The sequence below is a fragment of the Dama dama genome, chromosome 8, assembly GCF_033118175.1.
Source record: "Dama dama isolate Ldn47 chromosome 8, ASM3311817v1, whole genome shotgun sequence".
NCBI classification, from domain to species: domain Eukaryota; kingdom Metazoa; phylum Chordata; class Mammalia; order Artiodactyla; family Cervidae; genus Dama; species Dama dama.
In genome coordinates this window covers 7,473,716-7,489,707 of record NC_083688.1, presented here as the reverse complement: position 1 = coordinate 7,489,707, position 15,992 = coordinate 7,473,716, and the positions used below count along the sequence as shown (strand labels likewise).

Below are 15,992 nucleotides of genomic sequence, written 5' to 3'. Positions count from 1 at the left end.
TTTCTTGCAGGCACCGTGTAGTTGGGTCTTTCTTTTTTATCCATCTCAACCATCTCTGCCTTTTAACTGGAATGTTTAGACTTTAAATTTAATGTGATTATTGGTGTGTGAGCTTAATCCTACCATCTATTAGCCTTCTATTTGTCTCATCTGCTCTTTTTTATAATTTTTTAAAAAAGATTTTGGTTGTGCTGGGTCTTTGTTGTGGCGTGCGGGCTTTCTCTGGTTGTCATGAGGGGGCTTCTCTAGCTACAGAACACAGGCTCAAGAGTACTCAGGCTCAGAATTTGGAGTAGACAGGCTTAGTTGCCCCAGAGCATGTGGGAATCTTAGTTCCCCAGCCAGCCATCCCCATATCTCCTGCACTGGAAGGCTGATTCTTAACCACTGGACCACCAGGGAAATCAGTCCCATCTGTTCTTTATTTACATTTTCTGGATGTTTTTGTATTGAATATTTGTTTGGTTGTTTGTTTCTATTTCCTTCCTTTGTTGGCATTTTAGGAATAACTCTGCAGTGTTTTCATAGTGTTGCTTTGGAGCAAGGATTGCAAACTTTGGCCACTTGGGCCTAATCGGACACGCTGCCTGTTTCTATAAGTAAAATTTTATTGGAACAGTTACGCCTGTTTGTTTATGTGTTATGTGTTTAGACTCTTTCAGTCTATAATGGCAAAGTTGAATGGCTGCAACAGAGACTATACAGCCTTAAATATTTACTATCTGGCCCTTATAGAAAATGTTTGCTGATCTGTACTACAGAGTTTATAATATACATCTTCAATTTTATCAGATTCTACCATCAAGTGATATCATTACACTTCAGGTACAGTAAAGAAACTTACAACAGTAAATTTTTATTTTTTCCTTCCTTCCCTTTGAACTGTTGTCAAATTTCTACATACATTATAAATGCCACATTAGTGCTGTTATTTTTGCTTTAAATAGGCAATTAGTTTAGAAATGATTCAAATGTTATGTTTACATCTAAATGTATCCATTTATACTCAAGATTCTACATTTTACATTTACCTACATATTTACTATTTCCAGCACTCTTCATTTTTTTATGAAGTTCCAGATTTCTGGCTGGTATCATTTTTCTTTTGTCTGAAGGATTCCTTTCATTTCTTATAGTTCCAGTTTGCTGGTGGTTAATTCTTTCAGTTTTTGTGTGTCTTCAAAAATCTTTATTTTGCATTCATCTTTAAGACATATTTTTACTGGGTACAGGATTCTAGAGTGACAGTTTTTCCCTTCTGATATTTTACAAAAGTTGTTTCTGACAGTAAATATATTTGTTCCTTTGTGTATAATGTGTCTTTTTTTTCTTCTGCCTGATTTTAAGATTTTCTATTTCTTTTAAAAAGCAATTTGATTATTATTTGCCTTGGTATAGTTTAATTCTTATTTAATGTGCTTGAGGTTCACTGACTTTCTTGGGTCTGTGGGTTTATTTATATCAAATTTGGAAAATTTCAGCCACTTTTTTCTTGAAATATTTTTTTCTAGTTCCTCTCTCCCACCTTGCTTCTTTGGAGAGCCCAGGTACATGTAGATTAGTTCCTTGACATTTCCACATAGCTCATTGATACTCTTTATTTTATTTTATTTTATTTTTTTTTTTGGTCCCTTTTCTCTCTGTGTTTTGTTTTGGATAGTTTCTATTTCAACATCTTCAAGTTCACTCATCTTTTTTTCTGCAGTATCTAGTCTACTGTTAATCTTATCTTGTGGTGGTGGTTTAGTTGCTAAGTCATGTGCAACTCTTTTGACTCCATGGATTGTAGCCCACCAGGGTCCTCTGTCCATGGGATTTCCCAGGCAAGAGTACTGGAGTGGGTTGCCATTTCCTTCTCCAGGGGATCTTCCCAACCCAGGGATCAAACCCAGGTCTCTTGCATTGGCAGGTGGATTCTTTACTGACTGAACCGCCAGGGAAGCCCCTTATCTAGTGTATTTTTAATCTCAGACTTTTCAGTTTTCACACTCAGGAGTTTGATTTGGATCTTCTTTATATCTTCCATGTACCTTCTTAATGTGTTCAATCTTTTTTCTAGCTTCTTGAACATATAGAATATAATTATTATTGTAATAATGTTTTATTAATAATGTAATAATGTTCTTGTATTCTGTAATCTATATCATTTCCGAGTTAGATTTGATCACTTGTTTATTTTTTCCTCATTGTGAATTGTATTTTTTTCCTTTGCGTGCCCATCAATTTTTTTCAGTGAAACGCCAGATAGTTTTACCTGTTGAGTACTGTATGTTTTAGTAGTCCTATAAATCGTTATGCTTTGTTCTGGAATGCAGTTAAATTACTTGGAAACAGTTTGACCTTTTCAAGTCTTGCTTTTCAAGTTTTGTTAGCTGGAACCAGAGCAACACTTAGTCTAAAGATAATTTTGCCCTGGGTTTCCCAGCTGGTACAGTGGTAAAGAATCCATCTGTCAATGCAGGAGAAACACAAGAGACATGGGTTTGATCCCTGGGTCAGGAAGATTCCCCTGGAGAAAGAAATGGCAACCCACTCCAGTATTCTTGCCTGGAAAATTCCATGAACGGAGGAGCCTGGCGGGCTACGGTCCATGGGGTCGTAAAGAGTCCGACGTGACTGAGCACACAGCACACGACTTTGCCCTCTCTCTGAGGCAAAACCCTTCTGCATCCTTTCCTTCTGCTGCAGGAATGATGGCGTGTTCCACTCTGGCTCGTGGGGACGGGAATGGCTGCTGTTCCCAGTGTTCGGGCATCACCGTCCCACCCTGAGGTTTTCAGCTGAGTCTTTTCCAGTCTTGCGGAGCTTTCTCACGTGCCTCTGCTGATCCACACTGGTCTCCAGAACCCTTTCTCTGCGTAGCTGTCTCTTCTCTGCACCACTTGCGGGGAGTGGGAGGGAGAAAAAGGGGGCGTTTATGTGTCATTGATACCTCACAATCCAGACAGATAAAAACTTAACTTGTTTTCTATAAACGGTCCTCTTCTGCTCTTTCATCCGAAGTCTGCTCAAAGTAGAAACCTAAACTTGTATTTGTCTTGCATTGTGTCCTGGAGAGGGACCGGGAGCCCCATTCTGAGACTTACCGGCCTCTCTGTATCTTTATGGTGCATTGGTCACCTGTGACCTTGGGCTGAGGAAGGGTGAAGACTCTCTGTTCCCCTGCCTGGCTTCTCTTCAAGCCTGCCCCAGACGGTTTTGTGTCCCCTTCCTCCTTGGCAAGAATGCCTTTCCTGTCAGATCCTTCCTCTTCTCTGCGACAAAATGCTTCAGCTGCGTGACCAAGTCTCACTAGTTTAAGAGCTGGGGGGTGAGGAGGTGGGGGGGGACACCAAAAAATTACCAAGAGGGTCTTTAAAAAAAATCCAGTTTCACGTTTATCTCTTGTCCAAAGGCAAGCTTCTCTTTTATTCCACTTAAAATGTTAACATATAGCTCTGTGTTTTGTGCATGTGTCAGTCGTTGTTCTGAGCTCATTTTTATTCTGTTTTTATTGTTTAGGTTTTACTGCTGCATATCCAACACAATCCTCCATTCCCTATAAATATCAGCCTTTCGTAATTCCAGAATCAGAAAAAAAGGGATTTAATAGCCAAGCCAAGAGATTTTACCACAAACAGGTAACGAATGGCCTTGTCTTACTTTGAGTCTGGATTTTAGCGTGCCTGCTTGTGCGTCTGTCCGTGTGACCAGTAGAGGACAGTCACCCAAGGAGCGGCAGCGCCCTCTCCGCCCATGTGCTCCGACCAGATTGTAACAATGAGCTGACACAATATGAAGTCCAGTGGGAAACAGCATGATTTTACTTCGTATACCAGAGATTTTTGTATTTTTCATCTTCATAATAATTTAAAAAATACATTTCTTCTTAAATTTTTTTTTTTGGCTTCTTACCAGAGATTTTTGCATTTTTCATTTTCATAATAATTTTAAAAATACATTTCTTCTTAAATTTTTTTTTGGTTTCTTGGGCCATACTGAAACCAAAAAAAATTTAACAAGAAATGTATTTTTCTAATTATGAAAATGAAAAATATGAAAATCTCTGGTATATGAAGTAAAAGGTAAAAAATCCTCTCCTCCCTCTCTCCCCAGCCTTATTCAAAACTTGACAGGAACTCACAAGACTTTCTTCGAATAATAAACGAGCTGTGTAGCTCAGATGGCAAAGAATCTGCCTGCAATACAGGAATCCCGGGTTCGATCCCAGGGCCGGGAAGATCCCCTGGAGGGGGGAATAACTACCCACTCCAGTATTCTTGGCTAAAGAATCCCATGGACAGACCACGGGGTCGCAAAGAGTTGGACATGACTCAGCAACTAACACACACACACAATAAATGTACAATTACCTTTGCGGTGATACATCCCCTCTTTTCCTTAAGCTTCAGCAGTGTGTTATATAATGTTTCTGCATTTCCTCCAGTCTCACCTTCTTCCCCAAATATCTGTGTCTCTTTTCCTCTCTGATCTGGAAGATTCTGCTTGGCTTCTGGGGGAGGTGGTCCTCTGGTAACTTGAAATTTCACCAGCTGAAAGCCCAGGCCTGACGTTCTCTCCTTTCACCAGCAGGGGGCGGAAGCAGCTCACAGACGCCAGAGTCTTTAAAAAATCATTTTTTTATTCTCCTAACTAGGACCTTCAGAATAGCATTCTTTTGGAGGAGTCGTCATGTCAGTTACCTTTCGCTGCATTCTAAAAATGTTTTTCATCCTACCCCTGCGGCCACGGTGGCGAGAAGGACCGGGGAGGTCTGGGTCCTGAACTCCGATGAGTCCTTTGCAAGCCATGTGCCCTTTGGCCTGTTTCCTCCCTCTTAAGCAAGAGCGCTCAGCTGGAGAATGTTTAAGTTCCTTCCACTTCTGCTATTTTAGGATTCCAAGAGAGCAAATAATTAATATAGTGTATGTACATACATACATACACACACACACACATATTTTTAATTACTTGTAGGTTTTCTCCAAAGGTGATAAATAAGCTATTTATTTACTCATGAGTTTTCTCCCTTCTCTCTTATGTTTTAACTGGCCCTTTGTCTCTCCCTTTTGGTCTGGTTTTCCATTTGTCCATTTACCAAGAATGTACTGTCCATCTCTCCAATATCTGCAGCCCGACCTCCAAGAGGGAGGGGACACAGGTATACCCATGGCTGATTCATGTTGACCTTTGGCAGAAAATGACACGATTCTGTAAAGCAATCATCCTTCAATTTAAAAAATGAATAAATTTTAAATTAAAAAAAATAGTAGCCACCATTTACCGATCTCTCCTCTGTGTAAAATCAGTTTTAGACCGTGTTTCTAATCCTGAGAACAATGCTAAAAGGAAGGGTTTATGCTTTTAACAGAAGAGAAAACTGGGGCTTAAGGAAGTTAAATGACCCACCCGAGGTCTCACAATGCAGGATTTGGCACATAAGAGCCCTCACATGAATATTTGCTGAATCAATGTTGAAAGAATTAGACCTCAAACCCAGGCTCAACTCATTCCAAAACCTCACGCTCTGTCTACACATGCCACCACACCTCTCTCTGTGGCCTGCAAAGTCATCAAGTCCATCTATGACAGTCAGCCAGCACGTTTCTGAAAAGGCCTCCCCCGGACAGACCAAGCTCAAAACAGGGGAAGGTGTCACGTGTAGGCCCCATTCCACATGATCATGGTCTGAAGACTCAAATCCAGAAATGTGAATGGTCTGGTTTTTAAAGTCTGCATTTTCAACTACTATTGAGAAAGTAGAAATGTCTACTTTCTACTTGGTAGAAATTGTTCTCCTGAAGGAATCAAGGTGTCAGCCAGCCAAAGCTATAGGCAGCATCTGATACAGAGATAAATAGCTCAGAAATTTGATTCATACTTTTTAAACATGGTCGTGTTATTTCGACAATGTGAAAACATTCATCTAAGCATTTGAAAGCATTTTGTAAATAAGTATGGAACTTTATGAAAAGGACATGGGATCCATAAACTAGGTCCCCAGAATTCTGTTATTAACTGCATGGCTTTAGGCTACTCCCTTGACTTTTTGTAGGCTTCAGTTTCCTCATCTGAAATATACAATTCAGGTTATTATAATTTTTTAGGTTCTTTAAGCTGTAAAAACAGGAAAGAAAATACCTTAATTCACACTCACAGTTCTCATTCTTCCTGAAGAAACTTGAGCATTGAGAAGCTAAGAATCCTGTTTAACATCGCCCAATAATTTAGTGAGGCAATACAAATTAAAAGCAGATTTTAAAACTCCAGTGTCTCACCACCCTTCTTATAACAGTAATTGTACACACCCTGGGCCTGATCTCATAACTTGGTTGTGTCCTCACATCAGTCCTGTGACCCATTTAGCACAACTTTAACACAGAGAATGAGTGCCCTCTGAAATGTGCACTTACCTTGACCAGACTTCTGCAGAGAGGCCTCAGGGCGCCCCAGCCCAGCTTGCATTCCCTGTAAGAATCTGACTGCTGGGTACAAGGAATCCTTCCTGGGCTCGGTGTCTGGACTGGCAATTTCGGCTGCTAGGAGTGAAGTCTGCTTCCCCGAACATTTTACAATTATTTACAGACTCTGCATGCATGAAGAGACATGCCTAATCTAGGACCGAGCCTAGCCCAGCAACCCGAAGGACACTTTCCTCCCCTGTCTCCCCACTTCTGTTCCCCTGTCACTGTGGACTGTAGTCACTATTTCCCAAGCTGGCTAACACTAAGGCCACCCACTTAAAGTCTTTGCATCTCCATTTCCTCATCTCAAAAATAAGGATGTTATATTAATCATAGGTAGGCCCTTGCCAGGGATTCCTATTCCATAATCCTAAACTTGATTGATCCCTTCCAGGCACAGATGAATGGGTACTGGTAGGTAGTATACAGACACCCCTCTTCGGATAGGGTGTGTGTGTCCTACCAGTCGCCATGATTTTAAAATATATGTTAATTTTAGACAGAGCCTGACAGCAAATCCATGCTCCCTGTGGTAAGCAGAACAGTGTTTAATTTGTGATGAAATTATAAAAAGTTAGCACTGTTCACTTATTACCTTGATAAGGCACCAGACTCGGGGTATTTCACATGTCAGAGATTTTTCATTGAAAGGAGGTTCAGTTTGCAGAGACCACCATGTTCAGGGGGATAAGCCCCCTACACGTGCCCTTCGTTGCGTGCTTAAAGCTTCAGTGGGCTGTGCCCGACCTTCCTGCTCTGGAAGCCTGCCCTCCACATCGGTCACCAGCACCCCTTCCTCGGGGGTCTGCAGGACACATGGGTGGGAAGAGCAAACCCTTGGCCGGCACAGACAGCACACCAGGCTCCCCTCAAAGATGTGGCATTTCTGACCTCATTTAATCCGTGTAATCACCATGAACTAAGTCCTACCATTACCCCCACTTTTCAGATAATGAACCCCGAGACATAAAGACGGTTAAGTAACTTGCATAGCCAGTGTCAGGTGGAGTGAGAACCACCCAGGCGGCAGGTCCTAGCTCCCAGATTGTTTCCCGGCATCTTTGCAGAGGGTGGGGTCGTGGGAGGGGGAGCAGGGGGCATGGAGGACGCACACCTCCCCTGAACGCCCACCACCACCTTCGGCTTGGTGGGGCAGTAATGGACGTGTGCATCTTATCAATGTCCTTTCCAGACTCCAAAGCCCCTCAAAAGTCAGTCGAATGAGTGACCCCACCTCAAGTCCAGGCCCTTCTCATCGAGTCAGGGTAACTCACGCCACCCACCTTACATTGTTTTGCCACGTCTCCTCTGTTCTGATTCTAGAGCATACGTACGGGCTGCCAACCAGTTGTGCCTGTATCCTGGCTCCTTAGCCCAGCCCTGGTCCTTAGCAGGCTTGAGTGTGTGCTTGCTGAATTGAGTTTTTGCCCCCATTCCACTCGGGATTTCCAGGGACTGCTAATGAGCTGACAGCAGATTTAACAAGGAGGCATGCATGCTGTTTCTCAGTCGTGTCCGACCCTTGGCCACCCCACGAACTGTAGCCCATCAGGCCCCTCTATCCATGGGACTCTCCAGGCAAGAATACTGATTTGGGTTGCCATTTCCTTTTCCAGGGGATCTTCCTGACCCAGGGATTGAAACTGTGTCTCTCATGTCTCCTGCATTGGCAGGCAGGCTCTTTTACCACTGCGCCACCTGGGAAGCCCTAACAAAGAGGAGGGCTCTGCAAAAGAGGGGTTAGGCCCATGTAATCTGATGCTTTGAAAATGCAGGTTTGGCTTCTCTTGTCCGTGTCTCCAACCCAGCCAGGCCAGCGATGGGCTAAGAACTTTGATGGCAGACATTAGTGTATGGAGTTGGGAGGTGGTGGGAAGGAGGGGGAAGAAAGCAAAAAGAAGGGTGTCTTACAAGGGGCACATCTCAGAATTGTAGACTTTTTGAACCAGAAGGGCTTCAGTGACCCCTGAATCTCTGGGCACAGCAGAGGGGCCCCATCTGTGACAGTATCCCATGCTGATGCCCTTGGGTGGAGCAGGTAAAAAGGAATTGCTGCTGCTGCTTTTTTAAATGATTTTTTTCCATTAATTTTTGTTGGGGTCTAGTTGCTCTACAGCATTGTGTTTCTGCTGCTCAGCAGAGTGAATCAGCTGTATGTGTACACACATCCCCCTTTTTGGATTTCCTCCCCATTTAGGTCACCGCAGAGCCCTGGGCAGAGTTCCCCGTGCTGGGCAGTAGGTTCTCACTAGTTATTCTGTACGTGGTATCGTAGTGTATATACGTCAATCCCAGTCTCCCAGTTCATCCATCCCCTCCGCTTTCCCCCTTGGAATCCATACTTTTGTTCTCTGGGTCTGTGTCTCTATTTCTGCTTTGTAAATAAGATACTCCATACCAGTTTTTTTAGATTCCACATATATGTGTTAATCCGTAATACTTGTGTTTCTGTTGCTGCCTTACTTCAGTTTGTATGACAGTGTCTAGGTCCCCGCATGTCTCCGCAAATGACCTAGTGTGTTCCTTTTTATGACTGAGTGATATTCCATTACACATAGGTACCACACACCTTCTTTGCCCGTTCCTCTGTCAGTGGACACTTAGGTGGCCTCCGTGTCCTGGCTATTGTAAGGAGTGCTGCAGTGAACAGTGGGGTGCACATACCTTCTCAAATCCTGGCTTTCTCTGGGTGGGGAATTGCTGCTTGAAGCTGCTGCCGAATCAGTCCTCCTTTCCCTGGACTCCTCGTGGAGGCCCAGGGTGCAAACCATTGATCTTGACACCTGCACTTGCCCCTTCGCAGGTTCACTGGTGAGGGGACTGAGGCCCAGCGAGGGGCCGTGCCCTGCGGGCAGATGCTGGCTCCCGTCTGCTGGCCCATGCTCGCCTTGCCGGTGTGGCCACATGAGCCTGTAAAAAGGCTTTCTAGCCGTCAATGAAGTCAATAAGCACGCTGCATTGTCCCAAGACGCTGAAACCAGAGGTATTTGTAAAAGGAGGTTGTTCCCTCGGGAACCCCACATTTCTGTGCAGCTTTGCCAGTGGGTTAACCACAGGCTAGGGCTCTGTTTCCACCTCCAGTGTGTCCTCATGTTGTATACCTCCAGCCCTTCAGCAGAAGTCTAGTTTCTGCTCGTCTAGTGCACTCCCGAGAACACGAGCTAGCCACCCCTAAGCTGACCAAAACAGGGTAGACATCCCTGAAGGGTCAAAAGGCAGCTCTAGTGGGAACTTCAGCCAATGATCCAGTGGAGACCACATTTTCCAACCTGGAAATGGGTTGGCAAACCTGAAAGTCTTGGTTGGACAGAGTCTCTGAAATAAAGACTGAAGAACCCAGGCTGTGTGCAGATGTAACTGGCTCCAGGGTCACTAGCCTCTCCCATACCCACCCCCCATACCCTCTAGGGTGAGGAGATCAATGCCCAGCTCCCTCTCTTCGCCTCCTCCTCACCACCTCTTTAAATCTATCCCAAGGTCCAACGAACGTTGATCTGTGTCCTGCCCTTGGCGAGTGCAAAGGCTGCCCATGGGGCTTCGTGTGTGGTGTGTGCACGCTCAGTCCCTCAGTCGTGTCTGACTCTTTGCAACCCCACGGACTATAGACCTCCAGGCTCCTCTGTCCATGGAATTTTCCAGGCAAGAATATTGGAGTGCTTTGCCATTTCCTGCTCCAGGGGATCTTCCCAATCCAGGGATCAAACCCTCTTCTGTCTCCTGCATTGGCAGGCAGATTCTTTACCACTTTGACACCTGGGAAGCCCCCACTTCAAAAGAGTGCTTCAAGTGCGTTTCCATCCAATGTTGCCTGTGTGTCTTGGGTGGGGGATGGGAGAACATTGGCCAGCCATCTGTTACTCCATCCTTACTCTGAAGGTCTTTTAACCCCAGAGGGAAGGTCCTAGTTTCATTGAGGCTGTTGTGGACTAGTAATGATGAAGCTGATGGGATGTCCATCGACTCATTCAATCCTCACGCTGTGATGGCAGACCCAGAGGGCAACAGGTGTAGCCCTTGTGCAGATCTTCCCTTGGAACAAACACTCAAAAAGCAGTCAGTAGAGCTCAGATGAATAGTTCTCTTCCCTTCTCCCTCTGTTTACCCATTTTATTGGATTGGTTTATTGGATTTTCACCTTCTTGGTTTTCATCTTGGCCAAGAAGCCAAAGGCTGGCTGAGTTTACACCAGCTTTGAATTGGGTTCTTGCTCTTTGGGAGATGCTGAGAGGTCAGAACTCATCCACACCCTGTAATGTTAGTCACATGGACTATTGACCCAGAGGTGAAAGGCTGGACTTGTATTGCCCTCCCGGGGAGCCGTCCGCCACCTCTAACCTTTGGAGGAGAACACTTGAATTCTCTGCAACTGGACCTTTCCCTCCGGGCAGCTTGGAAGCCTACTCGGTATAGAGTGCAGGTGGTGGTGGTGTGCTGGTAAACCGCCTCTCCCTTCTGCAAAGAAAATTCCTAATGTATAGCGTTTGCCAATGTTTGTGGTGTAAACACCCTCACCCTGATCAGTTTCAAGCTACCGCTAGCAACGTTTCTGAATATTTAACAGTTGCCCTCGTGAGCCGCCACCAGCCAGCCTCCTGCCTGGAGAGCACTTCTAGGATATTCACTAAGTGCAGATAGACAGCATGCTCTCCCTCCAGGGTAAGAGATGACAGTTCTCTTCCCATGTGTCCTAGACACAAACCAGTTTGCAGTGGGGTGCAATTAAAACTTGATTAAGGTCCAGTAGTGTTGCCAGACTTAGCAAGTAAAAATACAGGATTCCTAACTAATTTAGAATTTCAGAAAAATAACTGTTTTGTATAAGTGTATCCCAAATATTGGAGAAGGCAATGGCACCCCACTCCAGTACTCTTGCCTGGAAAATCCCATGGACGGAGGCGCCTGGTAGGCTGCGGTCCATGGGATCGCTAGGAGTCAGACACGACTGAGTGACTTCACTTTCCCTTTTCACTTCCATGCATTGGAGAAGGAAATGGCAACCCACTCCAGTGTTCTTGCCTGGAGAACCCCAGGGACAGAGGAGCCTGGTGGGCTGCCGTCTATGGGGTCGTACAGAGTCAGACACGACTGGAGCGACTTAGCAGCAGCAGCAGCAGCATCCCAAATATTGATTGGGCCCTAGTTATACTAAAACGGTGTTTTGCCGTTTATCTGAAATTCAGGTTTGACTGGGCAGGGTGGGATGGAGCAGCCTTGCAGGCTTGTACTTTTGCGGCCAACCCTAGCTCCTCAGACACACAGAGGTGGGCAGAAAATTCTCGTGGGCTGATGCTGGTATCTGGAGTGTGGGCGGGAGACTGGGGGCTGGAGGTGTACAAGACTGTTTCTTCTTTAAACCTAGAAAAGTCACAGTTACATATCCTGCTGCAGCTTTCCCTCTCTGGAGGGACTCCGGAAGCTACAAGGTACCCAAAGGCATTTAGTGCGGCATCTTCAGTTTACATGTGAGGAAACTGAGGTCTAGAGAGTTCAAGATCACTCAGCTAGTAGCAGCACTGATGCTAGAATTCCTAATTCCAAACTCAGTGGGACTGTTTTTCCTTCTATCCTGCACATTTTATCCTACACTCATCTGAGAGTTAGTTTGTCTTAATGGTCAAGAGCAGACTCTCCTGGATTCAGATTTGGGCTCTGACCATTACTAGTTTTGTGACCTTGGACCTCATCCCTTTGGTTTCTGTCTTCTCATCTTTAACGTGGGGATTAAATGTGTGAGTGAGTCTAGAACAGTGCCCCGCATGCAGTGACCATCAGTAAACACGTCCATCCTGCAAACAGCCCCCTAGAAAAAGCCTCTCTCTTGTTCCTCTTCCTGTAGCCCCTCACATAGCACCCACAGGCCAGGGTTCTGGTTGGGCTACATCTCCCCGCAGCCTGCCTCAACCCCCACCTGATAGTCAGCCCCCAGTCTGTCTACTAGGGATCATCATCACCTGCAAGGTCGGAGTCAGCCTCCATGCCCCCAGCTCGACAGAGCAAGAGTCAAAGGCTTCACTGCATTTAAAACTTAGCCCAGGAGAACATGCTGTGTGTGCGTTGTTTTTGTTTTTTTGCTGTTGTTCTTTTTGACCACTCTGCATCTTTGTTGCAGCGCGGGCTTCTCTCACTGTGGTGTACAGGCTTCTGCACCGGAGCGCTGGCTCAGTAGTTGTGGTGGGAGGACTTAGTTGCTCCGAGGCATGTGGAATCTTAGTTCCCCAACCAGGGATTGAACCCACATCCCCTGCACTGGAATGTGGATTCTTAACCACTGGACCACCATCGAAGTCCCAGAAGAATCTGTTAACAGCCCCAGTGACCACATCCTCATATTAAACCATTACCACACATGGCTGGATCCAGACCGGGGAGCCCAGGGAGGGCCCCCACGGAGCCTTGAGCTCTCTTTCTACTCTGGAAAAGGTAGTAGGGATGGGCGGGGACAAGAGGAGCCCGGGTGGCAGACCTTGGAAGTAGCGAGGAGAGTCAGACTGCTCAGGTTTAAATTTATGCTTCCCCATCTATTAGCTGTGGCCCCAGTATCCCTGGGCCCCACTTTTGTTACAATGGACCCGATAATATTTCTACTGCAAAAGGCTAGTGTACACCATCACGTAACACTAAATTCAGGTGCTGCCACTGACAGCAGTGGGACCCTGGGGCAAGTTCATCTCCGTGGGCCTCAGTGTCTCCATCTGTCAAATGGGGGCATCCCTGTCTCATTGGAGGATTAAATGGGACACCCTTTGAAAAGATCTTGGCACCAAGGGGGCACCCGGTAAACCCTCGAGACGGAGGAGCACCCTTGTCATTTCATGTCGCTTGCTTGGTCAACTTCTGTCAACATTTACTTCCCCCTGGTAACCAGCACAGGAAATGAGATGCAAACCCAATTAACTGCAGCAGCAGAAATGAGCTTAGAAATCAAGCTTCTGTTTGTTTCCGTCTAACACACCCTCATCACTGAGCACTTGAGCCCCACGAGCCCACCTCTTTTTGTCTCAGAGGTAGAGATGGTCTTGTTTGGGATGAAGGTGGTTTTTGTTTCACTTTGCTTTATAAACAGAAACACTCCCTGGTTTCTCCTCTGAAAGGCTGGGAAGGAAGCTGAGTCAGGTGGGGTGTGGTGAACGTGAAATTGGTCACCCTTCCCTCGCCCCGGATTTGGCGGACCCAAGTCAGCCCACACTGACCCACACAGCCACCAATGCACAAGGGATCCGTTTTTCTTCTCATGCGTCTATTGGCATGAAGAAACTGCAGCATCCTTCTAGAATGCAGTACAGAATAGTGGAAAGAACAAGGGCTGTGTGGGGGGGGGCGTGGCGGGGGGGTGATCCCAGACCTGAGCTAGAATCCCAGCCCCAGCACTTGTGAACTGCGATGGTGACCGGGTAGGTCAGGAATTGGTGGAGCTGGGCTGTTGTTGGGAGGTGGCATCTCTGCCTGTCCCGGAAGATTCCAGTGAAGCTTAGGGTTAATGGATGTAACACTTGCAGAAAAGCACCGTGGAATGGAAAGTCTTGCGATGACACCATGCTCTCTTCCCTTTCAGGATGATATCCCAGGCCCAGGGTTCTACAACGTCATTCACCAGTCCCCTGTGTCCGACAGCGTGTCATTGTCCAAGAAAGGGACATGCACTTTCCCTTCTATGGTGAGAACCCCTTCTCTGAATAAGGGTACTAACCGCTCAGTACTTTGCTTCCTTCATGGCTTAATCACATATTGGACATCCAGGCCCTTCACTCCAAATACCTGTGGCTCTGATTAGGAGAGCAATGGTCTGCCCAGGTTTCATGCAGGTAAACTGGAGCCTAGATCTTTAAGTAATTTTGTCCCCCACTTCTACCCACTCCCAGAGTGGAAAGAGAAGCTAGAAGCATATTCAGAACCTGATCATCCAAAACCAATTTTGTCAGCATAGAATGGACTCCCAAACCAAAACAAAATTCTTATTATACATCTTGCCCCAGTAGGACTCTTTTTACACTTCTTAGTCTAACTGGGTTATTCAAGTTATTGAGAAATCTGATGGGACAGCAAAGAAAGCAGACAGCAGGCAGGGAATTTAGGAATATTCCTCTCCTCTCCATTTCTCTTCTCTGTAAGATGTGGGTCTTTATCTTTGTGGATGACTCCAAACCTCAAGTAGCTAAATGAAGTGCCAGTGTCTCTGACCAGACCTGGGCAAAGATAGTCTTTATTTGAACGTCTATCTGTTGACAAGATAAAATAGATACAAGAAGGGGAGTCAAAGTAGAGTAAGACTCGCTGAGGTAGGAGAGTGAAAAAGAAAGCAAATCCAAACTCCAGCATCAATAAGATGCCTACGCCATCCGTCCCTTTAAAAGTTAGAATAATCTCCTGCAAAAATGTATTATGATACCTGACACTGGAATTGATTTAAAACACACACACACATACACAAAGAGACCATTTAAGTCACACTGAATGCAGCCACTCATTGGAATTCGAGCTTGACCGAGCTGAATACTCAAGGAGCAAACCGATTTGGGAGTTAACTCCTCACTGGCTAAGGTGTTTAGGCTGCACAAGCCCCCAGCCAGTTCGCAAAACAGCCACATGTCTACCTCTTCGCCCCCAGCCCTGTGAGTAAAGAGACTACAAAGCAATGGGCCAAAGAAATGCCGTCTCACAATGGCCTGGCGCTAGAGACAAGACTTAAGACCCGATCCTGACTCAGCTGTGGGTTCAACCTCGATGTGACCTCAAGCACGTCACCCTCTGTGCCCCAGTTGCCTCACAGAGTGAAGACTCCCCAGAGGCCCTGGGCAAATTGACGTTGCAGTGAGTGAAATAGTCTTTGAAACTGCGGAGCCCTATAAACACGTTCAATGTTATGATTGTTGCCATCTGAGTCACAAACAATACTTCCTGCAACACCTAGGTTTTCTCTCTGAGAGTTTTGCCAAATAGTGGCACTGCCCACTCCTCCCTGGTGCCAGAGCAGGTGCTGAATCAGAGCACGCCATCAGTTCCCTGCTAGGCTGTACGTGCAGTAACTTTCCAAATGACCAGGCTGGGCCGTCTGGAGGAGAAGGGGCCCAAGGGCAGATCTGTGTGTGACAGGATCTAATCAGGTCTTTACAAAATTCAGACCAAACCCCAAAGAAGACAGACGCTGAGCTGTTCAGGCTTCTTCCTGCTGTGATGGATATAAGGGTTTATATTTATGTTTCTAAGCACATGAGTTCGTATATCCTCGGGCGGGGGCCTTAAGTCGAGATCTATCAGGAGCTTCCCACATTTCGCCTAGTTCCTTCCAGAACTGGTCACCAATTTCATTCCTCCACCCCTTCTTTTGCTGCCATTCACGTTTAGCGGCTCTTGTTTCCAGATCCTAGACCCTACAGGGGTTAAAAGTAGTCCCCATCAGAGAGGGTTTCCCTGGTGGCTCAGCGGTAAAGAATCTACCTGCAATGCAAGAGATGCAGGTTTGATCCCTGGATCGGGAAGATCCCCTGAAGGAGGAAATGGCAACCCACTCTAGTATTCTTGCCTGGGAAATCCCATGGACAGAGGAGTCTG

The 15,992-nt window shown here is 45.9% G+C and overlaps 1 protein-coding gene across 1 annotated transcript in view; it reads left to right on the top strand.

Annotated features, from left to right (window-relative positions):
- Positions 1-15,992, top strand: part of STPG1 (sperm tail PG-rich repeat containing 1) — a 58,667-nt gene that overhangs the window by 11,157 nt on the left and 31,518 nt on the right. The window contains exons 4-5 of the mRNA XM_061147834.1: positions 3,502-3,620; positions 13,996-14,097. Of these exons, the coding sequence (XP_061003817.1) occupies positions 3,502-3,620; positions 13,996-14,097 (221 nt within the window). The remainder of the gene's footprint in view (positions 1-3,501; positions 3,621-13,995; positions 14,098-15,992) is intronic.